The sequence below is a fragment of the Sciurus vulgaris genome (assembly GCF_902686455.1).
Source record: "Sciurus vulgaris genome assembly, chromosome: 11".
Classification (NCBI taxonomy): domain Eukaryota; kingdom Metazoa; phylum Chordata; class Mammalia; order Rodentia; family Sciuridae; genus Sciurus; species Sciurus vulgaris.
The window spans coordinates 18320348-18348345 of record NC_136472.1 but is presented as its reverse complement, the minus strand read 5'-3'; the positions used below and the strand labels follow the sequence as shown (position 1 = coordinate 18348345).

The following is a 27998-nucleotide window of genomic DNA, read 5'->3' as shown; positions in this document are numbered from 1 at the left end:
TGTTAAATATGATAACATATAGAGACATCACAAATCTTTAACAAACTAAATTCCTTTACTACAAAAACACATGTATATAAAAGAGAGGTAGACAGATTATAGTAATTTTACTCAATGGAATTAATCAAAGTTCTAATGCCATGCATATTAAAATGGATATAGTTCTAAAACATAGAGTAAAAACCTTAGGTATTAAAAAGAAATACAAATACAAAGCAACATGGGTGCATATTGAATGTACACTATACTTACCCTAATTTTTAGGGACACATAGCCACACTTGCAGAGGAGAACTGAAGTGGGAATGGGAAGTGAGGACTGATACCGAATTAAGGTCACATTATTTTTATTTACTAAAGTTTAAAAAGTTGAGTGATACACATAGTATGAAGACTTTCTGAGTTTTTAAGAATTACTTTAGGAGCTGATCAAAGAGTTATCAGTCCACAGACATAAAACCTGGTATAAACCACTTTGGGAAATGTTAAATGGTGACATTATGGGTGAGTAAATCATGCATCCAATAAATAGCATACTTAAATCAGATATGTGAGTAGTGGCCAACAAAATTAATAATGAAGGAAAGAAGCTGAATCATGGCAACAGAATTCCTCAATAGGGAGTTCAGTGGAACTCGGGATAATTAACATGCACCCAAGTGGCATTGGTGTCATTCCCATAGACTTTGGGAATAACCAAGAACTTTATTTCAAGTCCCCAGAAAGTTACAAAAGCAGAGTTACTTATCAGTTTTTCTTACTGCAGTTAAGTTAGCAATCAAACAGGAGAATTAGAACCTGTTTCTTATTTTAGGTGAGTAGTTGGAACTGGTCATCATGGTTATCAGATTAGCTCCAGTGATTGACACTGGTCTTCAATTTCAACTACAGTCATAATTATGGTCAGCAATGTGAGACAGTATACTTTGTCATCCTCAATAATCTACTTGCCATGACTATGTTTTCTGGAATAATGAGGTGGTTTTATCACTATTGTTGTGTTTTTTGAAAGTGATAAGGGAATCTGTTTCTATTTGTTATTATGTCTTCACTATACGATTCTAATCAATGAGCATTGTAAAGAAGAATGTAGGGTGTGGATGCTGAGTGTAAGTGGCTCAATTACAAACAGCTTTCTGATAGGGCTTCCAGCTATTCAGTAAACTAATATTATTATTTTCTCTTTCTCTTATGCATCAATAGAGTTGAATATGTGCCACAGCTAAATGTGGTCTACTTTCAGTAACATCATGTAAAACTGGATTGGTCACAGTGTAAATTCTCCCAAGAGCAGCTTCTTAAGAAAATATCTAAGTATACAATTTAATTTGTTAGTTGATTCTACTGCACCAGCACTACATGTTCATAAAACATTTTAAAGGTATAAGGAAATATCAATGCTGACTACCCTTTATTGACCATTATTAATTGTAAACATGCATCGAATTTTCATGCTGAATAATACAAAAAAATTTTAAAAGTATTGTTTAAATAGATGAACATATTGATGTTAAAATCAGAAAAACAATTGTATATTTTTGTGTATGAGGGTGTGGTAGTAGTTCATTTTGGAAAGGAAAATAAAGTATTCTTCTGGATCTGAAAATGTTTTATTATTATTATTTTTGTTGCTGCTGTCTTATGTGGATTCTTTTTAACTAAATGTGCTAAGCTTGTAAAAATTTATTTCTGAAATTTGCATTTGTTTACATGTACATTCTATTGAGTAATAAATTTAGAACACCAGAAAACAAATAAAAACAGCTAATCATGCACGTTCCTTATGATTATTTAAGACACTATGATTATCTGTGTTTAAACATTTCTCCATTGTGTCCTTAGTCACTAAATTACAAAAACAAAATATTTAAAAAGAACTATCAAGATGTCCTACAGGCACAACATTTTCACTTTGGAACTCCAGGTTGCAGTAGAGACAACCTAGAGGAGGTGTGGAGAGGGCTCTAACATGACCTCAGTGACATGAGAACCCCACGTGCACTCTGCAATCAGCTGATATCCCACTGGTTTTGTGTGAACTTTCAGGTGCTCAGGAATCATTAACAAATTGCATAGCCTCTCCTCAGGGAGACTCTCAAAGGAGCAAAGATGCTCCATAAATTAGCGGGCTATGTTAGGATCACATGGAGAGCCTGGGAACAATCCTCCTTGGAGGTGAGTAGCTGACCTGTTTCTGTGACTTCCCGAGTCCCAGTGACTCCTCATTGACGCAGCCACAGCTTTCGCAGTCTGCTTTGATAACCACAGTTTCTGGGCTAGTCCAGTATTTCTGACACCTGCGTTATACTCCTTGGTAAATGTTAGGTGTTTGTACGCAAATGGTTATTTGATATGTTGTAAATAGTAAAAAAAGAAACCAAAAATGAACTTCTGATAGTATTTAACAAATTAGGCAGATAGTATTTAAGAAATTTCAACCTCAGGTTTCTAAGATTTTTATTTTCTTTCATTCAGATGCTCAACCAAGATGACAAATATGATTTTATCATTTGTAATTAATCATATTTTTCCATAAAGTTTTCCAGTTGCCTCTTAATTAAAAGAACTACAACAATATTTTTGTTATACTTGCATTTTCTGTTTCAAACAGGTCATGCATATCACAGACTCACTGATGTCACTGAAACCATCAATGTCATTCACAAGGTGCCACTTTTAGTTGTAGTGAAGCCAAAGCAAGATAATGAAGCACCTATGTTTCTACAGAGAATCTCCATCACACCATAACATCTGATTTTTTGAAATAACTTCAAATCAATCATGGAATGAAGAAATGCCTGTCTAATGAATCAGTCCTTTCAAAAATGCAAAGCAGGAAAATATATTTTGCTTACTATCAAGGTGTCTTTTCCACTTATTTGTTTGGGGGCTTCTTATACCAATATTTCCCACTCCTTTTTGAGGAACACATGAATGTGTATAAATGCACATTTTCATCTCTCATTTTACAATAATTGTCAATTATTTTTGAGTTGAAACCTATATTTGCTAGCATGCAGGAGGCCAACATGGCTCACAAATGATTGGACCTCTTTAACTCTCTACACTGCCTAATTTTATAAAACAGGTGCTTGGGGGAAAAAAAAAAAAAACTTTACAACGTCAGAACAAGCCATTAAATAAAATAATTTAAATGTAAATAAAATTAAATAAAAAGTAACCCTGTGAAAACTCTCAACATTTTTAGAGAAACAACTAATATATTTTTTCCTTAAAAATAGGAACACTAGCATTTATTAGCATGGATTTAAAAAAGCAACCCTTTCTTTAAACGCTCAATTTTTCAGTTGGAAATGGTTGATACTGATTTTCATAGTCACTAAAGTATGTGTCTGAAGGCATTGTCACTGGAAAATTAATTCAGAGTTCCTCTATAGGCCAAGATGTGACCCTAGTGAACAGGAAAGGACATCAGAAAGCCACTGTTTCATAAGCCTTAATTGATGTGACATAATGAGAGCTGGCTGTTTACTTTCATAAATTTCTCACTGAATTAGAACAAGATGTATTCCATACTTGTATAATTGTGTCAAAATACATTCTTCTGTTATGTATAACTATAAAGAACTCATAAAATTTTCTATAAAAATATATATAAAAATATTTCAGTGTAATCAATCCAAGGATGCCCTGGCTTTTGTAATGCAACAGCATTAAGTCACATTTTATTAGATGGGATGAATAAATTAATGAGGCAAAGTAAATTTATTTTATTTTAAATTAGTCAAAGACATATTTGAATAGTAATGATAACCAGTAATTTTTAAGTGCTGAAATCCAATATACACAAATTATATTTACAATGAACTGATCATAAAGTGTGCTACCAAGTTTGATAGCATGAAAGTAAATGTAAGCAGTAGCCTCAATTTGAATGGATATTTTAAATTTTAGTAAAATATGCATTAGCTCTGGGTCAATATTTTAACCATTTTAAAGTTTATGGTTCATTGCCAAAGCATTGCGCTGTTGGGTTTGATTTTCTGTTACTCAACTGAGGACTTTACAATGATATTAATAAGGGATAAGCATTTGTAACTCTCCTGCTTTATGATGGCTCTGTCAGTCATTGTTCAATATCAAGGTGGTGAAGTCTTCAGAGATGAGGAAAGCTGTGTGCAATTCTTTTTTATGATCTGGAAGCATTGTAGAAAAATGGGTTTTAGTTATCTTCTAAATGTTTTACCGAATTCATTCCAGTTACATTTTTCATGTTTCTATATAACTTGTGTTGCCCATAAACTGGAAGTCATATCTAAAGTGCTGATTAGATTCAGGATAAACACATTTACTAAGACTACTTCACAAGGTTCAGTGCAACTCACACCTCACCCTATCCGGTTGTTCATTATTAGTGATGCTAAATTAATTCTCAGATGACATGCTAGGAATAGATCTCCTTACAGATATGGTGACTGTTTTGTAATTAATAGGTCACAGATACACACACACACACACACACACACACACACACTCACACAATAAGTTTCAGCAGGCACAGAAAGACAAATATAACTTTCATTTGTGGATCTCATATAAGCAGAGAACAGTTGTCAGGAGAAGCTAGGAAGATAGGAAGAACTGGTTCTGGCATTCTGTAGGATAGTAGGGTAACTGTAGTAGACAACAACTTAATGTGTATTTCTAAATAACTAGAGAGTCTGTAGATTCCCACACATGAGAAAGGAAAAATGTTTGAACAGAGGAAAATGCTGATTACTATGAATTGATCACTACACATTTTGTACATTTCTCAAAATATCATATTGTGCCACATAAATATGTTAAAATATGTATCAACTCGAGGCACTTGCCTAACATGTGTGAGGTCCTGGGTTTGATTCTCAGCACCATGTATAAAGAAATGAATAAAATAAAAGTCTATCAACATCTAAAAATACATTTAAAATATGCACCAATCAAAATACCAAAAATAAATAATAGGAGAAATAGGAGGTGGGCAGAGTATGAATATCATTTTCTAAATAAAATGTCCCCCTTGATAATAAAATTAATTCAGTGAATTTTATGCTATTTTCTCAGTTATGTTTTGACCTTATTTTATATTATACTAACAATGAACAATGCTGTGGTATTTTAGGGAATGGTGTGCAATTGTTTTCTCTGGATGGCCATGTTCTCAATTAACTTTTTTTTTTTCCCCATTTTCTCAACGTTCAAGATTGTGTAAAAGTCCGTAAATAGGCAATATGGAATGATCTTATAATTTTTGTGTGTATATGTGTGTGTGTATGTTTGTATACACACATGCAGAGTACCTATGCATAAGGCATAAACATGTATATAATACAGCTGTCATATGTAAAAACATAAAGTACATGTAAACATCATCATATCTCATGGGAATCAATTATTTTATATTTATCCCCAGTATAGGTGCCCTGAGTGGCCTCAATGGACAAACACAACCTAATATTGCTGAATGAATTCATCCTAATGGGAATCACAGACCTCCCTGAACTGCAGGCGCCATTATTTGTGCTTTTCCTCATTATATACATGATCTCAGTGGTTGGTAACTTGGGCTTGATTTTCCTCACCAAAATAGATGCCCAGCTGCACACACCCATGTACTTGTTCCTCAGACACTTGTCTTTCACAGATTTTGGTTATTCAACAGCCGTGGGACCCAAAATGTTAGTAAATCTTGTTGCCGAGCGACCCACCATCTCCTACTCTTGGTGTGCTACCCAACTCACCTTCTTCAGCGTGTTCATCAGTAGTGACGTTTTTATCCTGTCAGCAATGGCCTGTGACCGCTACGTGGCCATCTGTGAGCCCTTGCTCTACACAGTCATCATGTCACAGGCATTGTGTCATGTGCTGGTGGCAATACCTTGTTATCTCTACAGTGTCTTTTTATCTTTGCTGACCATCATAAAAATTTTTGTTTCTTCATTTTGTGGACATAAAATCATCAAGCATTTTTACTGTGATAGTCTGCCTTTGATATCGTTGCTATGCTCAGACACTCATGAAATTAGACTGATAATTCTAATATTTTCAACTTTCAATTTGGTTTCATCTCTCCTGATAGTCCTTGTCTCCTACGTTCTGATCCTTGCCACCATCCTCAGGATGAACTCTGCAGAAGGCAGGTACAAGGCCTTCTTCACGTGTGGGTCTCACCTGACAGTGATAGTGGTGTTCTATGGGACTCTCTTCTTAATGTATGTGCAGCCTAAGTCTGGCCATTCCTTTGACACTGATAAAATGGCTTCTGTATTTTACACTCTGGTGATACCCATGCTGAATCCCATGATCTACAGCTTCAGGAATAAAGAAGTGAAAAATGCCCTACATAGAACCTGGAAAATGTGTACACACATTCTCTTTAAAACAATATTATAGGATATGGTGACAATAAATTATGTAATAGCCAATATACACTGTAACTTGCATTGCTTTAACCTTGTACTGCTGCCTCTATGGGACAGCAAGAATCAATGTGCAGTTGTCACAGAATAAAGAAGCATTAATAATAATTTTCAAACCAAAAGTTTTCTGTAGTAAATGACTAATTGCAGCTTATACTTCAGATATTAATTTGTATTTATTTTAAAATCTAACTTAGATGCCGTTCCCAGAAATTCTCAAGATAGCCTAAATTCTCCTCCTCTCTTTGGGTAAATTTTATTTTAATGTCAAAGACTTTCTTTGTTCACTATTTGTAGGTTGATCTACTACAAACCAAATACCTTATACACAAAGATTGATGTGTTCAGGAAGCATGCATTACTAACTCGCTTTATAAAGCTTAGAGGTAATTTAATGGGAAGTGACTGATACAGTGTTTTAGATGGTACTGAACAAAATGAAAATAGAATTGAGAAGTAGCAGGATGACACTTCCATTTTTACTTAAGTTTGTTAGGGAAGCCGGTTCATCAGTTGACTTTCAAAGGCAGAGTTGAGTGAGTGGGATGTATTCATAGCCAAGGGCAGACTGCTGCAGGGTGAGAGCTCTATTAAGGCAGAATTCCTTAACACTGAGATGATTGTTTCATTCAGGAACATCAGCAAAAAGGTGGATGGAGTATAAAATATGATTAAGAAAAGGTAAACAATGATAGATATATGATGTAGAACTGACCAAGTGATACCATCTAGGCTATTGTAAAATTCGTCCTTTATTCTGTTGGATAAAATACACTTTGTATAAATTTTAGCTTTGAAATGCAATCTACCTTTGAATAATGGATAGCTGGACTACTATTGAATAACAGACCAGGGAATACTGAGGACTGAAAATAGAAAATCCTGTTGGAATTTATTTATAACAGTTTCAGAAGTAGACACAGTCTTAGGCCAAGTTTGGAACAGGAATGAAAAGGGATGAGAATCTTGACATTAAAAAAAAAAACAAAAAAACAAAAAAAAATAAAATTCAGTAACATTTGCACACCTTGATGTGGGTGTGAGAGTATTAGTAAAGAAGACTATTTTTAAAAAAATATTTTCATGGTGCACCTTGATATATGTTGAGTATTTCTTTCTGCTACCAATCAATACAGAGAAATGGAAACTTAGTTTAGCCTCCCAACAAAACAAGAAAAACAAAAACAAAGCAGAACGAAACAAATGAACAACATATATCGTACATTTATTTTTAAAAACTGACACCAGGCAATTAAAGGCAGTTTCTTCAAATGGTAAAAAACAAATGAAATGAGTACTGTTATTTCTTGGCTTAGGAATGTCTGAGGGATGCCTAGAAAAATACTGAGCTGAAGATACAAAGTGGAGAGCCTGATAAGAACAAGCCAGTTAGAGTTCACAAAATAATAATAATAATAATAATAATAATAATACATAATGCATCAGAGAGAGAGGGAAAGGGCATCCCGTTTTGTGATAATCATCTTCAATTATTCATCAGGTGACTGATTTTCACATGCACATGGCAACCACCCAAGATTGAAGAGAACTAATCTAAACATTGAAGAGAGCAGTGTCCAACACTCATAGGCAATATGAAAGGGAGAATTACATATAGCACTCAAAAAGATTTACTCCGTTAGAGCAGTATAATTTGCCCTAGAATAATCACTGCACTAGACTCATCTAAGAAATCATGAAAGCAATATCCAAAAGGATTAACTTGTTTCCAACTGACTGTATCCCTGAACAAAGTTCAATTATATTTATAAAATATAGAATTATTCAACATACACAATTAATAACCACAAAGTGTTGGACATATTTTATTATTTTCAAGCATATGAAGAATCTGGAAAATATAAAGCATGATGAGCCAAATAATGAAACAGAACTGACCAAGGGAGCTTGGGATGCAGCTCAATATACAGCACTTCCCTAGCTTGTATGAAGACCTCACCTAACACACACATAAACACACACGTGACCAAGAACTGACACATATTACTACTACCAAAAAAAGTATTTAATTTGTATGACATTTATATTTCCAATATTGCTAGGTAAAGACACAAAGGATATTAACAATAGAAATTGAACTGTGAGGGATAAATATAGAATGCACAAGAAGAGAAGTGTACATTGGTGTATTTGCAGCAGATTAAATGCTGTAGAAGAAACATAAGCAAGCGTAGCCTGTCAATACAAAAATGAAAATGTCAAAATGAAGCCCAGGGAGCTAAAGGAATGTGAAGAAAGAGAGAGGGGAGAAACTATATATGCTGGTTGACAACTTCAAGCAGCTGAGCACACTTGTAATTTACTTTCCTGAGAAGACTAAAATGATTTAACATAATTATAGGTGACAGTTTCATAAATGTTAAAAATGTGCATGTGTGATCATATCACAATGAATTCCACTCATTTGTGTGTGTATATATATATACACATATATATACATACATATATATACATACATATATATGTGTATATGTATATATATTTTACTTCTATACATATGTATAAAAATATATAATATACCAATTCAAAAAAATAAGTAAATAGAAAGAAGACCAATAGAGTTGAGGAAGGAAATTGGGAGAGGGCAAAGAGGAGGCAAAGGGGAAGTACTGCTGACTTAAATGGTGTAAATTATATTCTATGCATATATGAATATGTTAAAGGGAACCCAGTATTATTATTTCAGGATCTATTTGACTCTTTATATTTATATATATATGGGTACACCAATATTTGGGCCATACACATCTGCAGTCATTATATATATATATATATATTTGGATGGCTTTCTTAATATAAAGTGAACATTTTCTCTTCTGATTAATTTTGACTTGAAATTGTCACACTTCTCAATACTATCATCTCAGAATTAGGATTTCATCAAATGAATTTGACAAAATCCATCATATTAAAAATATTGAAAAAGCTGGAGAAACTAGGGATACAGGGAGCTTATCTCAGCATTATAAAAGCTATAGGACAAATTCAATGCCTATAGCACACTGAATGGAGAAAGGCTGAAAGCCAGAAAAGTAAAAGTTAAAGTTCTCTGTACACTGATGATATGATCCTATGCAAAGAAGACCCAAAAACTCCACCAGAAGCCTTCTAGAGCTGGTACACAAATTCAGAAAAATAAAAAGATGCAAGACCAACATCAATGGATGAACTGCTTTCCTATGGTGTAATAATGAATATGCCAAGAAAGGAATCAGGAAAACTATCCCATTCATTATAACCTCAAAGGAGAAAACAAAAAATCTTCGGAATAAAACCAATCAAGGAATGAATGACTTCTACAATGAAAACTATAGAACACTGAAGAAAGAAATTGAGGTAGAACTTAGAAGATGGAGAGACCTCCGATGTTCTTGGATAGACAGAAATAATGCTGCTCAAAAGGGCCTTACTACCAAAAGCACTATACAGATTCAATGCAGTCTCCACCAAAATACTGAAGACATCCTTCACAGAACTGCAAAAAGGAATTCAAAACTAATTTAGAAGCATAAAAGACCCAGAATAACCAAGACAATTCTGAGCAAGAAGTGAGGCAAAGGTTTTACAATTCCTGATCTGAAGTTAGGATACAGAACCACAGTAACAACAGCAGCATGATATTGGCACCAAAGCAAACATGAACAATGACATAGAAAGAAGACACAGAAAGAAATCCACACAGATGCAATCATCTTATACTCTATACAGGTGCCCAAACTATACTTTGGAGAAAAGATAACATACTTAACCGGTGGTTTTGGGAAAACTGGATGTCTTATGTAAATAGATTCCTGTCTTTTACCCTGAACAAAAGTCAACTCAAAGTGGAAATATTGGCATTCTTATAGCTCACTCAGAGACTTTTGAAAGCACTGCTTCCTTTTGTATCAAGATGGACACTCTTTTTGTTCCATTATCACATAAGAATTCATTTGTGTTCACATTCTTAAGTTACTGTAAATAACAATTATGTACTGTACATTTCAAAGTTTGACAAAAGCATTTTGAAAGTGTTCACCACACAGAACTGATAAATGATTTAGAACATTATTCAATGTACATATTATATAATAACCCATTAATAATGTGAAACATTTTATGGTTTATGTACCAGTTAAAATAAAGGAAAAAAAGCTGTAGTGTTCCAAACACTTTTGATTCCACTCCTGGTGCATTATCTTGCTTCCTCAGCTGCACCTTTGACCTCATAGGGAAGCCCTCTGAAAGGTTAGTAGAAGAGATGAATCAGGTGTGGGTTAGTGATTCCTCTACCCACCTGATAGTGGGCAGCTACAGTGTTGCATCAACTTACCGGAACATCTCTAAAGGACAGTCATGAAGTAGAATCATCTCAGCATGAAGAACACTGGGTAGTGCACTTTTTCTTGGAAGGGGAAATTGACAGATATATAAGTATATATCAACTCAAGTATAGTAGTACAGATGATAGCCTGGATGATAAAAGACAGAAATAATTTTACTTGTAAATTATGGACAACATAATGTGGACAAGAAATACAGGGATTTAACACTCCAAAATGGTAAAAATAGGAAGATATTGGTGTCTTCTGTAAATATACAACAAAAGGTGAACTAAGCAGAGAGGATTTTGATAAGCAAGTCTTTGGCATGACCTTCTCTATGGATGTCAGTCAACCTCTTTCCTCAGGAAAGAGGGTTCATGAACACAGTAATATTTTAAATCTCAATATCATGAAGACTCAGCCATAGTAGTAAGTAGGTGGGAACACCTTGAAGGGCTGAGGCAGTGTTCTCCAGGAGAATAAATATGATCTGAATCAGCCCCAACATATGGTGCTTCTTTTGAGTAGACAGAAAGCAGTGGTCCAGGATTCAAGAGATAGTAACATTCATTATTATCCCTTGTGAACAGTAGCAAAATGTTTGGATCATATTCCTATGCTTTTATGCTTTAGTGATCAAGAGCTCTTAGATCGGGAGGAAGGAATTCTTCCCCTAGGAGATAAGGCAATTATTCCAATGAACTGGGTCTTAAGACTCTTTTGACCACTTTGGGCTGCTCATACCTTTGAATGCACAGGCAAAGGAATAAGTTACAATGATGCCATGGTGATTATTCCTGACTTCTAAGGAGGAAATGGATTCCTCATCCATAATGGGGGCAAAAAAATTGCAAAACGGAAGACATACCCAAAGGCTTCTCTTCATATTATAATGCCTATGGTAATATGGGCACATATTAAAGTCAAAAGAAAATTCCAACACTTTAATATGAAGAACTACTAATGTTCCAAACCTTTCATAAGTGAAGGTTTGTATAACCCCAATAGGGAGGGAATCACCACCAGTTGAGGCACTTGTGGAAGACAAAGGGAATATTGAATGGTTAACCGAATGTAATTATAAATACCATATACTATAATTTATCAGTTATAGTAAAAAGGGTTGTGATTTCCAGGAGTATTTCCTACTTTTCTTGTGAATATGTGTATTTACAAACACACATACACATATTTTGAGGCAAGTATCTGTTTTCATTAATTTTGTATCCCATTATCATTCAATAAAAGGTGAATTGCCTTATATCCATCCATATTTAAGTGATGTTAGCTTTGCATCATAGTACATTAGGTGTGGGATATAGGTGGAAAAGCAAACATAATGGAAGGATGTTACCTCATCTTCTGGGAAAGGAATTCATGTGTTTTGAGTTGTAGGTGAGATTGTTAAACCATCTTAGGCAGAAAAAGGATTTTGGTATTGCCTTTAATTGGAGATAGAGTATGTTTTAAGAGGTTGCATATGGGAATCAAGTTGATGTGAGGGTTAATTTTATGTATTGAGTTAACTTGGCTAATGAATGCCCAGGTTGCGAACAAAATTGTGTTTGGATGTGTCTGCGAGGGGTTGTTTCTAGAAGATATAAACATTTGAGTTGTTAGATGGTTGAAGTAGATAGCCCTCTCTAAAGGGAATGGTATCAATTCAACTCACTGAGACTCTGAGTATAGCAAACAGGCAGAGGAAGGAACGTCTTGCTCTCTGCTTGAGCTGGGTCATCCATTTTCTCTTACCCTCAGCTTTCCTTCCTCCCACCCCAATAGCTTTTCATGACTTTAGTTTGAGACTGAACCTGCTAGCATTGGCTTCCTTATTTCCAAGCTTCAGGTTTGACTGGAACAAGACAGGCTTTTCTGTATCACTAACTTGCAGGCAGTGACTCATGGGATTTCTCATCCTCCATAATTGTGTGAGCCATTTCCTCATTAAGACTTCTCTCTCAATGCACATGGGTTCTGTTGCTCCAAAACACCCTCATTGATACACCTGTGGATAAAATTGTCTATGACAATTAGGGAACAAGTTCTAGAAATTCCAGTAAGCTCATTTAGGGATATCAGCAAATTACTTGTCATTTATTCAGGGTTTCTCAAGTCTCAAGAGGTTAAAAAACATCTATAAAATTTTCTCACTAGACCATGTGAGAAACATTTGACAGATCCAAGATAGAGATTTCATTACAGGTAAAACACAAAATGTTTCACCTGATGCCGTGTTTTGGAGATATTCACAAGTTTTCAATAACATTTGCAAATTTTAACTTTAATTTGATGTCAAAACCATAGCAAAATATTATTGTTCATTTTAAACTCTGTGATTTCCATCATTGAGTAGTGCCTTAGTAGAAATAAATCCTTTCCTTTTCTATTATATTAATATGTTCATGTTATCATGAAGTTAAATTTATGAGTTAAATGCTCATAAGCGTCCTTGAAAAATCATCATGGTACTACTTAAAACTCTTTAAGTTTTATTTGAATAATTTTATCTCTAACAGAGACCAAAACTGAGACCAAATGAAACATAGCTAGGGTGTTTTATTTTACTTTACTTTTTTAAGGTCAGGCTTATAAACCTGAAGGGATTCATTTGGATATCCTTTCCAATAGTTATCAATTACTCTATGATTTTTTTTGTGACACTTTTAGAATATTGTCGAATTTAACGGTTATTTAAGTAGATATGTGGATCTGCTTCTATCTTCACATCTTGAAAAGTATAGAGGGAGTGTTTATCTTTCATTCAGCTGTGAAACACAGCTGGGAGGAGTCTTTTAGGTATTCAATTATATTTTAATGGGACAATACTCAGAATGTTCTGAAATTTGCACAGCGATGTGACAAAAAGAAAATAGAATATTTTAGAGTATAATTTTAAAAATAGCAGTGATCAGTAATCATGGGAGATAATAATATATGGAAAAGTAGTTTCTTTCATTTCATTGAACTCCATAATCAGTAAGAACTAACACTTTGTGCAATCTACTATTTTTTTTTTACTTTTCTTGCTTGCAAAACAAAAACAAAGAAAAGCAAGCAAAACTTAGATTTATGTTATTTTGTTGTACATACTGCAGATTTCTCTAATAATATAATCTGACACACATTCCCAGATTTATTTATTTATTTATTTATTTATTTATTTATTTATTTATTTATTTATTTATTTATTTATTTTTGGCAGGGGGAGTTAGTGGTGCTGGCGATCAAACCCAGGGCCACACGCATGCTAGGCACTCTCCCACTGGGCCTTGTCCCCAGCCCCCCAGATTTCTGATATAGGAAAGTTGTATTCATTAAGGATGGATAGGATAGCAAGAGGTCTTGGGCAATATTTTAATTGATTTTGTTCAAGTAACATTTAATGAGCTCTATATTTAAGGTGGTAAAGTTATGAATTATTTTTGCTTATAGTTAACTACAAGATTTCTGTTACTGCAACTTTCATTATAATCAGTAAAATTTCTATTTCTTTCTCTACCTTCTTTTGTCTCTTTGGAATTATTTATACATTGACTCATTTAATTTCCATTCCTTCCTCTCAAAAATTATGTGTGTGTGTGTATGTGTGTGTGTGTGTGTATATACTTATATACATACATATATACATATAAGCACATACATATGTATATGCACAAGTATTTACACATGTATTTGTATAGATATATTTATATGTGCCAATATATATGTGTGAATGAATAATAAGTTCTAGGTAACTTATGTTACTTGCCCAATTATTAATTGGTATATAAATAAAATATAGCACCAATGCTGTCTGCATACTTGTATATATTCTGACATGTTTTTCCATGTAAAGTCAAATAATCCACATGGTGATGTCTTCTTATTAAGACACCTATGTGATATGTATCAAGCATATTGAAGTTGAAAAACTTGTGGCCTAAAGGCTTTCACAGGCCTCTCTTGGAGGAAAGGTTTCTATGCATTTTTGCAATACATGCTTGATAATATTTTATATCATCAAATTGAATATCTCATATTATCATAGATAATGCATAAATGTCACTGAGATACAAATTATATAATTGACAAATACAGAACAATAAATAGTATGCCTTTACACATATCCATAATGCACTAATTTGAAAAGCAATTAATAAGCCAAAAAGAATTACTAATTGCACTTTAAATTATTTGAAGAAATTTAATCAAATTTATAGTCAATAACTAAATCACCACAAAGATTTTTTTCCCAATATTTATTGAAATATGTGTATTTGATGTATTAAGTATGGAGTAAAAGGAATCATTACACCAAAAAAATAGTGAGATGATAATATAATAAACTCAAAATTTAATTTTGTGTCGACTTTTAAAATATATACATATATCTCCATTTATATTCTTTTACCTATCTGTATTATTGGGGTTTCTCAACATAGTCCTAATGATGTTTTGGGCTAAATATTGGATATAGTAAAATGTTTAACAGTTCAACGGCCCTCTAACCTTTGGGTAACAATTGCAGACCACTACAGAGGTGGACCAAGGAATATGCCTAGAATATATTCCTAGATATTAGAAATAAAAGCAGGTCAAACAGAACCACCAATCTGTCTGTGTGTGTCTATAGTACCACGTAGATACATTTTCAATTTATAAATGTGCTTATTTTCAAATATCATAAATTGGGGAGTTAGGGTGTGTCTTATTTACACAAGCTTACATACCAAAAATCTCCCAAATCATAATTCAGAGGAGTTATTGACTGTGCTGATGTCTGTATGCAAATAGGTTCTGTGATAATCTTTAATGGAAAAGGAAAATCTCACGGTGGTGAGTGAATTCATTCTGAAGGGTATCACATCGCGCCCTGAGCTGCAGGCTCCACTGTTTGGGCTCTTCCTCATCATCTGTGTGGTCACTGTGCTGGGCAACTTGGGCATGATCATCCTCACCAAGGTGAACCACAGCCTGCAAACACCCATGTACTTTTTCTGAGACACTTGTCTGTTACAGATCTTGGTTTTTCTACAGTTGTGGGCCCCAAAATGTTAGTAAATTTTGTTGTGGATAAGAATATAATATCCTATTTTTTGTGTGCCATGCAGCTAACTTTCTTTCTTGTGTTCATTTGTGAACTTCTTATTCTGTCTGCGTTGGCCTATGATCGCTACGTGGCCATCTGCAACCCTCTGCTCTACACAGTCATCATGTCTCAAAGACTATGTCAAGTGTTGGTTGCAATTCCTTACCTCTACAGTATATTTGTTTCTCTTCTAATCACCATAAAAATTTTTAATTTACCCTTTTGTGGCAACAAGATTATAAGTCATTTCTGTGACAGTCTCCCTTGTTATCTTTGCTGTGCTCAAATACACATGAAATTGAGTTAATCATTTTGATTTCAGCAGGGTTTAATCTGGTTTCATGTCTTGTGATACTCCTGTTCTCTTACCTACTCATCATTGTAGCCATTTTCAGGATGAACTCTGCTGAAGGATGGCACAAAGCTTTCTCCACCTGTGGATCCCACCTGACTGTGGTCACTGTGTTCTATGGGACTTTGATATTTATGTATGTGCAGCCCAAGTCCAGTCACTCCTTGGACACTGATAAAGTGGCTTCCATATTTTACACTCTGATCACCCCCATGTTGAATCCCTTGATGTACAGCTTGAGGAACAAAGATGTAAAGTGTGCCCTAGAAAGGATGTGGAAAAATTTATGTAACATTGTTTCCTAATATTCTCAATATGATTCTTATCAATTTGATCATGGACATAAAATTTTAGTCTGTGTGCATCCAGAGTCAGTGGCAAGAACAAATGCATTCAACCATGTATCCATGTGTGGTCATATATTCTAGATTCTTTTACCTAGTCTAAAATGATTGCTTTTAAAAAATAGTAGTAAAAGGACTGAGGATGTACCTCAGTGGTAGAGCACTCTCCTATCATGCATGAAGTCGTGATTCAATCCCCAGTACTTCAAAAATGAATGACTGAATGAATGGATGGATGGATGGATGGATGAATAAAATGGTAACATATATTTACCTTCCCTGAGAGAGGTCAATGAATACATAATATATATATATATATATATATATATATATATATATATAATATGTCGGTATGTAAGTCAACATTATAGCACAATGGAATGTTCCTTGTGAAGAAAGCAAGCAAGGGAAGTGAGCAGGCTGAGTGGGCATACTGGACAGTAGGAGGTGCAGAGAGAAGTGACAAGAGTTTCTGTGCATTTCTTACCCATCTTAATAAAATCCAGGGTTGCAATTCCACCTGTGTGTATGTGTTGGTACACATATAACTTCTTTCTCTTTGTTTCAGTCTTTGCCAGTTTTACTGGGGTATTTTGGAATTGCACTTGATGCAAGATGTTTACCTGTTGTGAAGAGTTCAAGTATTCATAGGAATTTGCTCAAATGCAACTATTCTGGATGTTGCAATTCCATTCTGTAATTGAAGTTCTCATTTACACATATAAATCTATTAACTGGATACATTTTGTTTACCAGTAATCTGTGTGTCCTCATAGGCACTGGAATTTGTTTCAATCAGTCCACTTGGTTGGCATCAGTGGATGTACCATTAAGGAAATATTTTTCAGCCATTCATAGAAGCCTTGGGTTGGCACTTTTTTCTAAAGTGATTGTTTCTCATTGATTTATGACTGTTTGTTTCATGGATTGTAATAATTTCTTATTTTTGTAAAGCAAAAGTAATTATCATTGTTTTAATGTAAAGTTCCAGTTTTTATCAGATTTTGAATTGAAAAGATGATTACATGATATTGTATTGTTTCCCTTTCATAGGGTTGCTGTTTCTCTATGGGGAGCAGTATCCTTCATGCACTACATTTTCATGCACATGCACAATTTTTCTGCATCATTTGATCATTTCACTTGTAAGAAGCTCAAGAAAATAATCCCATACATAGATGGCACTGGAGGATATTTCCAATAAAAGTAAGGTTATGTACATAAGAGAGGATAAAGATTTTTCCATCCAGAGTTGCTCCATACCATTGTCCATGTTTCCCCAGAGACGTTTTTCCTGATTTCATTTTGTGTAATAGTTCTAGGACTTTATTGAATTTATCAGTTTGAATATTTGTTTACATCATCATAATGAAATAAAAGTTTTCTGTGTAGCCAATAAAATTCGATAAAATATTCCTTGGAATAACATTTACAGGTGTGTAGTACCTGGTTATGTGAGCATAATATTTTGAAATGGTTGATGCAGTTAAAATTAATTTCCAAAGTGGAGGTCAATACAATCATGTAATAGTAATGAATCATGTCTTAATTAATTTAGCCTTCACATTAGCTTCACATTAGTAGATATGTCCTAATAAAAGTTCCATTTTTCATGAGGTTAAAATAGAGACTGAGAGTAGGGTGAGAAAATTGCCAGAGTTCACCAAGCTATTAGGGATTAAAACCAGCTTTCGAGGTCATTTTATCTCTCTCCACCTTATATTCTCTTAACCATCACTCAGCACTGTCTCTTAATTTGCTTCACTGTTGTCATTTGGAGGTGACAGAAACTAAGATCTGACTTTTGCGGTGTCAGGTCAGGAGGAGAAAAGGCAAAAGGATGAGTAATGAGTACCACTGGTGACTACAGTATATCATATAATCATTCCCATTTAGTTCAAAGTCTATGATTCAGCCAAATATGAAACAAACATAATAAAAATAACAGCACAATAATAAAAACCACACCAATAGAAAAAGATACAGTACAACATACATACAATTATTGGTGCGACATGTACATTGTATTAGGCATTGCAAGTAATCCAGGATGATTTAAATATACAGGAGGATATGCAAAGTTTATACAATCATATAGGTTGGTGATGAGTTGTCAATACTTTTTGTCTTGAATTAAAAGAGTGTGTGTCCTTACCATATGCACACATACTCAAAAAAATTAAAATAGTACACATAGTCACAATCATTAGAAGTCACTCATTCTATTCTATACAGAAAATAATGATATTCAAAAACTTTCAATAAAAGATTTATTATCTGTGTAAGCAATATAGGACAAAACAGTAGACCATTAGTCACTCTGGGTATTGATTGACCATTGGTGCAGTTAATTTGATATTCCTTAAGTTGGATGTAAGAAAGTGGAGCCCACTATTACATATTATTTTTATAAATATAAATAAATAAAAATAAATTTTAGAAAGTTGGACAAAGGAACTGAACAAGCATAAATCAAATAAGGTATAAATGGCCAATAATATGTGAAAAATACTCAACATCAGTAATTACTATGAAATGCAATGAGAGAGTACCTCATACCTATCAGAATGGCTATTCCCAAAAAGTGAAAGGTAATAAATGTTATAAGGACTTGGACAATACAAAATTCATATATTGTTGGGAGAAATGTAAATTATTACAACCATTATCAAAAATGGTGAGGAGGTTCCTCCAAAAATCAGTGATAGAAATATCATATGACCCAGTAACCCTCTTCATATATATCCAAAGAACTGGAATCAATATGTGAAAGGGACATTCTACTCCTGTGGTGATTGATGCTTTACTCACAATAGTCAAACAATGGAAACCACTGTGTTTATCAGTACATGAATGAATAAAGAAAATGTGGTATATAAACATGAGGGAATACTATATAGCTTTAAAAGCAGGAATTCCTGTCATTTGGGGTAATATGAATACATCTGAAGGATAATATGCTAACTGAAATAAGCCAGGCACAAGAAGACAAATAACACACGATCTTACTTAAACTTGTTATCTAAAGAAGTTGAACTTGAACTCACAGAAGTACAGAGTAAAAGAATGATCATCGTTTTTATCACATTGTTTCACCTTTCTGTACCCCATAAATATGCAATTATAATTTTTCAATAAAATAATAGTAATAAACATTTCATTAAAACACATGAAAATGAAGATTCATTTTAACAATACTGGAGAATGAATAAACACTTATATCAAAATATCTAGACATTAATTATAAAAAATAAGAAATATGTTTTAAAATGTACATTATAAATCACTGGAAAAACGGATTATCACACAGGAAAAAATGAGAAGGATACTCAAAATTATACTGAAATTTTGAAATTGGTGGTATGTATTTCCTAAGAAATTTTGTCAATGTCAGTAACTAGATTCTTGGGTTTTAACAATTACTTTGGAAAATAACAGGAAACTGGAAAAAAGATATAACATTTGTTCACAGATACCTGACACTTTGTGCATGGGACAATGATCTGTGAGAGAAAGGGTACTTCACTGGTTCCTGACATGGGTTAGTGACAGGACATAAAGAGACATCGACGATTGTATTTGGATGAGGACACAAAGTCAGAACCAGCCAGACTGAAGTGCCTGGAGCTGAGAATGGAGTGGGGTCAGAAAAGGGAGTAGGAAATCAGTACTGAGTCTCTTTGAGACTTTGGATGACCACTAAAATACACATTATAGTGTAATTTCATAAAGCAAATTTTGGAAGAATTATCAGGAAGAGAGAAATTTCCAGGATCTTTGTGATGAAAATTACCAGGTCACATAGGATTAGAATGTATTCACATTCTGGCAACTGGTAGTGATGCAGTTTAATAGTAACTTAGGACATTCCCGAGACTGCTGCAGACTGAGGAATTCACCCAGAGGAAAGCAATCTCTAAACCCTATGTTAACAGAGCTTAGCATTAATCCTCGAAGTATGTATAAACTGACATGCTAACAAATAAACTGCCTGCCAAAACAAAACTATACATCTTCTAAAGTAAGATTTGACACTAAGGTAATGAATGACTTCCGTTTTACAATTTATATTTTGAGGGAACTTATCGCTCAAGACCATTAGATAGAAATTTCACACGGCACCCATATCTTGTAAAGAACCAAAAGGCAAAGTGTGTGACAATCACAGCCACAGGAAAATTAAGAATGAATCCCAGACAGGATACAGAAAGAAAGAAGTAATATATATTATTATATAAGTTCTGTCCAATTCCATGCCCCTGAACCATGTATCACATAGGAGGAAGGTACTAGAAGCCTAGAATAGAAGAAAATATCAAGTGATATTTGCATTAACAATCATAGTTAGTTATCATTTATTTATCTCTTGCAGTACTGGGGACTAAACACAGTTCTTTGTGTGTAAGGCAACTTCTCTGCCCATGAGCTACTTAAGGAGAGTTTGCAATCTCAGGCATACCACGCTAATTTCCTTCTCAAATAAAAATTATAAAATGATCAAATAAAATTGACACTCTTAAAGAGGATGATTAAAAATACCCAACGTTGGGAGAAGTTCTAGTTCTTGGCTGGCAGCAGTGAACATCTCAAGTGTGTAAACTTGCAGGGAGGAGCCTTTTGCTTCTCCTACCTAGGAAAGTAAACAACTGCCCCAAGTTGACTCAGTGTTACCAAGGGAACCTGTATAGGAACCTGGTGGTCTGATTCCGCGTGGCACACCATGATTGGGTAAGAAACCTACAATATGTATAGCTGTTCCTGCAATAAACGAGTTTGCAGGCTGCTCGCCACAGCCTGCTTCCACCCAACTCCCAGAGTCTGGGTCTTGACTCCACACCCTTACCAGCATCTGAGTTAGCCTGGCACAGTAGACAAACTACAACCCACATCTCAATAGCATATCATAATATCCAGTATAACATTCAAAATTTTTTGATATATAAACATACAGGAAAATTAGAACAAGGTTTTCTGTGCAAACAAAAGCTGGCTCTACATTCTCTCCCTCCTTTCTAGCAGTGTTCAGTGACCCTAGACCCTTAGCTGAGGCTATGTGAGCTTTCTGGGCCCTGTAGTCCATTCGTGCCCTGCATCAAAATCTATTTTGCACATGTGAAAGTTTGGGGTGGTGGAGAACGTTCTGCCACTTTTAGTGGAAACACACTTCTTTTTTACATCCCTGTGAGATCTGTGTCGAAGAAACAAAAATGAAAGTTGAAACAAAAATGAAAGTCAATACAATATGACTTCTAGAAGAAAGTCTGAAAAACAAACTAGTTTTAATCACAGTGCATGTAAAAATTTAAAGAGAAAAAATAAAAAACAGAAAACAATGTTAAATGGGCAAAAGTTTAGTAATTTCATAAAAGACCACAAATTAATGAACAAGTATCTGGAAGGCTATCACCATTGTTTGTTGTTAGTTATAAGATAAATAAAAATTCAAATCACAATGAGATATTCCCTTGCATTATCTCCCATTTCAAGTTTAAAAACAACGAATACACTTCATCTATCAAATATTTGCAAGAACACTGAGAAAATCAAAACTTGATACATCACATTTATTGGTAATGCAAAATTCTATAGTAAGTTTGCAAAACTGAGGGTTTCTTCTAAAATTGACTTTAACATAATCTAAATTCAGTGATCCTACTTTTAGACTCATAAACATAAACATTATTACACATATCAACAAATATACTTGTGTAGGAGAGTTCCCTAATAACCCAAAACTCAAACACTCATCAATAAGAGAACAGTTACAGAAATATGGTACATTAGTGCAATGGAAAAATCATGTAGCAAAACAAACTTGTGGATGAATTTCAAAAGCGATATACTGAATTAAAGATGCCAAATCAGTAGTAAGTTTTGTGAGATTTTACATGTATGAATTTGAGAAGAGTTAAAACTATTTTGGGGGAAGGATCAAAATGTTTGGAGGGATTAAGATATTAGGAAACTGTCCTTAGGTTGGAGGCAGTGTTGGGCATGGAGGGCATAAAATATGAGGGAACTTTTTCCTTGGTGTTAAAAATTGTCTTTATCTTGATTTAGGTGTCAGGCAGTAGGCACAAATGAAGTGCATTTTTAAAACTTCAACTCGTGCAATTTAGATTCATTTCCAATTGCATGAAAATTCCTCTCAGTTCTTCTAACAATGAAAGTCATAGCAGATTTTATGTTTGATAAATTGGTACTGGACATTATCCAAAAGAAGTAAAACCTTTTCTCTGGCAATATGCCATCATGGTATCATGATCATTACGGGTTTGCCTTCTGACAGAAAAGTCATATATGTTATTCATGAAGTATGAGGCTCTAATTCCAAATAGTCTAGTCATCAAATATATGACTTCAGGCAAGGAAAGAGCTTGATGTCTTTTGAATATGAGAATAGTTACATTTAATGCACAAGTATGGGCTAAGGGATATATTTTTAGCCTCATGTCTGCTGTATACTTTTATCTGAGTAACGATTTAAAATAAAAAACCTACATTGTAGCATGAATGTCATCTAAAATTTCATCATGACTTTGGACATGTTCATTTTACTGTTAGAAAGCCAATTTCAAAATGTTTTCCATTGTTATGACTATCTTTAAAATATTTTTGATCTCCATGAGAATGTACAGATCATTTATGTTGCTTTTCTCCTTTCCTTGAGTTGTCTCTGCATTTCTGATTGGGGAATGTGTAGAGTGTCCCAGACCATCAGTGGGAAAATCAAGGCAATGTTCTGAATCTCTCAGATGATTTAGGCCCAGGAATCTGCAAAGTGTATAATTTGTGGGAGAGGAATGGACTAGAAAGGGAGAATTTAAATGAATGTAGAAGCATTGGGTGGCTTCATTTGGTTAAAAAGGATGGAATTGGCTCATCAATCATCAATTTTGCTCTTTCCTTTGCCCCCTGCTCTGTATCAGAAAGGCAGAACTGGCACACAGAGAACTTAGATTCCTAGAACTGTCACTCACTGGCACAAAGTACCTCCAGGATCCATAGGCTCCAAATTGTGGGACTGTCTCTTGTTGGTGGTCTTCCAGGAGTTTCTACCTGGTAGTCCTTCACACTAACACTGATAATAATTCAGGCTATAATATGATGTTAATTCTATCCCAAATGTTTTTTGACTGAGTATTTTAGATTCTGAACAGTATTCTAATTAAAAATCTTGCTTATGCAATACAGGTGTCATTGAGGAGAAGGTGAGTGTGAAGGTACCTTAGGCAAAGCAACCTCCCCACCCTTGATTAGTGCAGGTCCACTTTGTTGTTCTGACTGCCTGCATAGATTTGTAAATGACAAGGGAGTAGGTATCACAGAAATAAAGTGACAGCAAGATGTAATAAAATAAATGCTCAAATAAAACTTGTGTAAATTCATACATATCCAATCATCTCTACCTTGTTGTATTTTAGTGCAAATTATATAAAAAGTACATAAATTTAAATAATCAAAATGTCTGATTATTTGAAATATTGGCATATTTTGGCAGAATTCGTTCCAGATCTTTATGTCTAGAGCTTATACAATGGAGGGGTATTTTAACAAAGGAAAAACAAAATTATATATGTAAATTGAGACAAGAATGAATAAAAGAGATGAAAATTTTTTTTTTAAATTTCAAGTAATTTTATAAGTGTTATAAACTTTTAATACAAAATACATTTTATTTATGATATTTCAGACAAACTTCAGCCTACAGTGTAGGAGTGTTCTTAGGGGACATATTTATGCCGGAAGATAAATTCAATGATAAATTCCATTGATTTTGAACTATATCTAATGTGTGTATAATATCATTTATTATATATAATATGTAATTATTATTATACATTATATATTATATATGCAATAAGCATCAAAATGCATTATCAATTAGGTATTCTTACATGAACCTAACAAATGCTTGTAGACCCACCCATTTAATCCTATATTAGTTGAGGGTGATGGAGTGGAAATTGGCAAACAAAAAGTAGGTGGACTTCACCAATCATGTCAACATACATTGTATTTGCTTCTTTTACAAAGATATGGGATTTAGTGCATTTTTAAGCACTCACTCATGAACTCCAAGTGCAAATAAGGGACTCTAAAACTTCAGATTCATTTTCTTGTATCTTTGCCTGTCTCTGTGACAGTATCAAAATCCTAGTCAGGTGGCACAACTGTAATCTCAGTGGACAACTATAATCTCAGTGACTCAAGCTGGATGTAGTAATAGGATTGAAAATATTTGAGAAAGTTTCAGAAACTTGGTAAGACCCTACCTCAAAATAAAATTTAAAAAGAGGGGAGCACAACTGAGTCCCATCCCCAATACTAATAATAAATAAATAAATATTGCACAAGAAATCTCTGACAAAAATAGAAGTACACAAAAGAAAAACTGGACTTTTTGTGTTAATTGAAGTAATCTACTATTTCTATATTAATATCTAAATGGATTTGTTATCAATGCATATTGTTCAAAATAATGCTGGTATTATTTAGACTTTACAATATATCAGTATATGTCTTTCATAAAAATCCCTGTTAGGTTAAAATTGAAGCCATAGAATCTTTCACCCTTTATTTTAGTTTCAAAATGAGATGCAACAGTAATTTTTTAATAAGCTATTATGAAGAAAATTTACCACTGATTGACAAATATTATATAAGTTTTTCAGCAACATGATATAAAACCTTATGACAACATCCCCCCCCCCCTTTTTTTTTCAGAAAACAGAACTGGAATTAATGGCAAAACAGAACCTTACAGTGCCAACAGAATTCATTCTGATGCGAGTCTCAAGGCGGCCTGAGCTGCAGCTTCCCCTCTTTGGGGTTTTCCTCATCATCTACCCAGTTATAGTGGTGGGCAACTGGGCATGATCATTCTGACCAAGCTGGGCTCCGCCTGCACACCCCTATGTATTATTATTATTTTTTTCATCAGTCATCTGGCTTTCATTGACCTTGGAGATTCCACTGTCATTTGTCCCAAGATGATGGTAAATTTTGTTATGGAACAAAATACCATTTCCTTTTATGCATGTGCCACCCAGATGGCTTGCTTTATTATGTTCATCATCAGTGAACTTTCCATTTTGTCTGTCATGGCCTATGACCACTATGTGGCTATCTGCAACCCTCTGCTCTACAATGTCATCATGTCTCAGAGACTCTGCCATGTGCTGGTGGGCATTCCATACCTCTACAGTACCTTACAGTACCTCTCTTGTTCCCTATTAAGTATTTCACATCAAACTTCTGTGGCTCTAAGGTCATCAGTCATTTCTACTGTGATGTTGTTCCCTTGTTAACTATGCTTTGTTCAGATACACAGGAAATACAGTTGTTGATCATACTATTTTTGGCATTTAATTTGATCTCCTCCATCCTGGTAATCCTGGTATCCTATATTCTGATTCTGCTAGCCATATGTCAAATGCATTCTGCAGAAGGCAGGAAAAAGGCTTTCTACAAATGTGGGTCTCATCTGACAGGGGTGGTGTTATTCTATGAGTCTTTACTTTTTTATGTATGTGCAGCCTAAATCCACTCACTCCTATGAAACTGATAAACTGGCCTCTGTATTTTACACTTTAGCAATCCCCATGCTTAAGCTCTTGATGCATTAGGAACAAAGAGGTAAAAAATGCCTTCCACAGGGTCTTTAAAAATCAATACAAGCATTATGTTTAATGTTCATTATTGGACTTGTGTCAAAATAAACTATGATGAAGGAAATGCGATTTATAATATTCCTTTAATGTATCAAAGATACATAATATGATTTTTGTAACTATACATAATGAAGTGATTAATATATTCATGGCCATTAAGATGATCATCATCTCATGTAGTTATAGTATCTCCACTTCAACTAATTTGAATCATTTTTTTTAGCCTACTTAAGTGTTTGTCAATTTTGTTTATTTCCTTAAAAATTCAACTCCTAATTCTATTGATTTAATTTAAACACGTTAAGAGACTTTTGTGTCCTATCAGATGATCTAATCTTGAATCTGTTCTCTGCACTAGGAAAAAATATGCATTGTGCTTCTCACAGATGGAAAGTTCTATATGTCTGTTAGACCTGTCTGATCTGAAGTACAGGTTCAGGGAACTCAGAAGTCTCCAACTAAATTCAATACAAGAAGAAGTTCAAGAAAATCAATTAAAATCACACAATCAGACATAGAAGATGAAGAATTCTGAAAGCATCAGGAAAAATAACTGTTAAAAATATCCTGGGAGGTCAACAAGTCTATTGTCCCATTTCTCATCAAAAATATGCCAGTCAAGGAGATAGTGGAATAATATATTTGAAGTGTTGAAGGGAAAGGCATAGCCAAAAAAAAAAAAAAAAAAAATAGCCATACTCTTGGAAAAGATTTGAAAGCTTTTCCTCTCAGGTCAGTAATAAGAAACCTTAGCCAAAGGAATTATGTGATAAAAAGGAATGTATAGTACCTAAAAAGGAAGGAAAAAAGGGAATGAAGGGAAGAAAGGAGTAAAAGTTTCTCTCTTTCCAGATTCCATGATCTTATAACTAAAAATATACAGTTATTTTTATATACACACACAAAGAAATTATTAGAGCTGACAAACAAATTTATGAAGTTGAAAGTCAAGAATTTCACATATATACTTAACAATAATGTGATATATATATTTCATCAAGCTTGGAGGAAAGGGTTTGAATGTTTTCTCCATAAAGAAATAATAAATGAGGAGATAGATTTGTTGAATCTAATTTAAACATTATGCAATGTGTATGTGTACAAAAACTTCAAATGACACCTCTCTGATATCCACATTCTCTGTTTTTGTGCATCAGATAAAAATTTCGCCTTAATAAATTTGCAAATAAAAATAAAAAATGCTTGTATAAACTATCAATTAACTAATTGAACATGATTTTCTTTAAAAGTCCTATATATATAATGCATAATAACTATTTATGAGTAAATTCAACCAAGGAAGTGAAATATATGTACACTGAAAAATATAAAACATTGATCAAAGAAATTGAAAACGACATGATCAAATGGAAATATATCCTATGTTCATGGACTTGAAGAACTAAATATTGTTAAAACGTCCATTACTTTTTATTTTATAAATGAATGTTATTATGCCAATTAACTAATTAATTTATTATAAATGAGGAAGAAATAAAACTTCCCCATCAAACAATTCTGATCACTGCTAGAACTGATATACAGAAAATTACAATGGGAAATATTCAAACTGAAATGAAATGCTCCAAATCAATAACATGAGAACATATTAATGTGTAAAAATTACTGGTTAAGTCAAACATATAATTAAACTTGGAAAGTTTTTACACAGTAATGGTGATGTACAAGTTATATAACCTACATCATTACATTACTCAAAACTGAGGCCTAAGGTTAAAAGAGAAAACTTAAAAATAAGTATAAATACATTAAACTTTGCTGGATGTATAACATGAAAAGATGTTAACTATGACATC

At 33.8% G+C, this 27998-nt stretch overlaps 1 protein-coding gene and 2 pseudogenes across 3 annotated transcripts; all 3 read left to right on the top strand.

Annotated features, from left to right (window-relative positions):
- Window positions 1–5435: 5435 nt before the first annotated feature.
- On the top strand, window positions 5436–6392 carry LOC306639699 (olfactory receptor 8K3-like; the record flags this gene model as incomplete). Its single annotated transcript, XM_079103477.1, has 1 exon — window positions 5436–6392. The coding sequence occupies one exon, from the start codon at window positions 5436–5438 to the stop codon at window positions 6390–6392; it is 957 nt and encodes a 318-aa protein (XP_078959603.1).
- A 9142-nt stretch (window positions 6393–15534) lies between these two features.
- LOC306638997 (olfactory receptor 8K3-like) lies at window positions 15535–16468 on the top strand (annotated as a pseudogene). The gene has a single exon. The product of its transcript is annotated as an olfactory receptor 8K3-like (transcript).
- An 8784-nt stretch (window positions 16469–25252) lies between these two features.
- On the top strand, window positions 25253–26200 carry LOC306638943 (olfactory receptor 8K5-like; annotated as a pseudogene). Its single transcript has one exon. The product of its transcript is annotated as an olfactory receptor 8K5-like (transcript).
- The last annotated feature ends 1798 nt before the right edge of the window (window positions 26201–27998 follow it).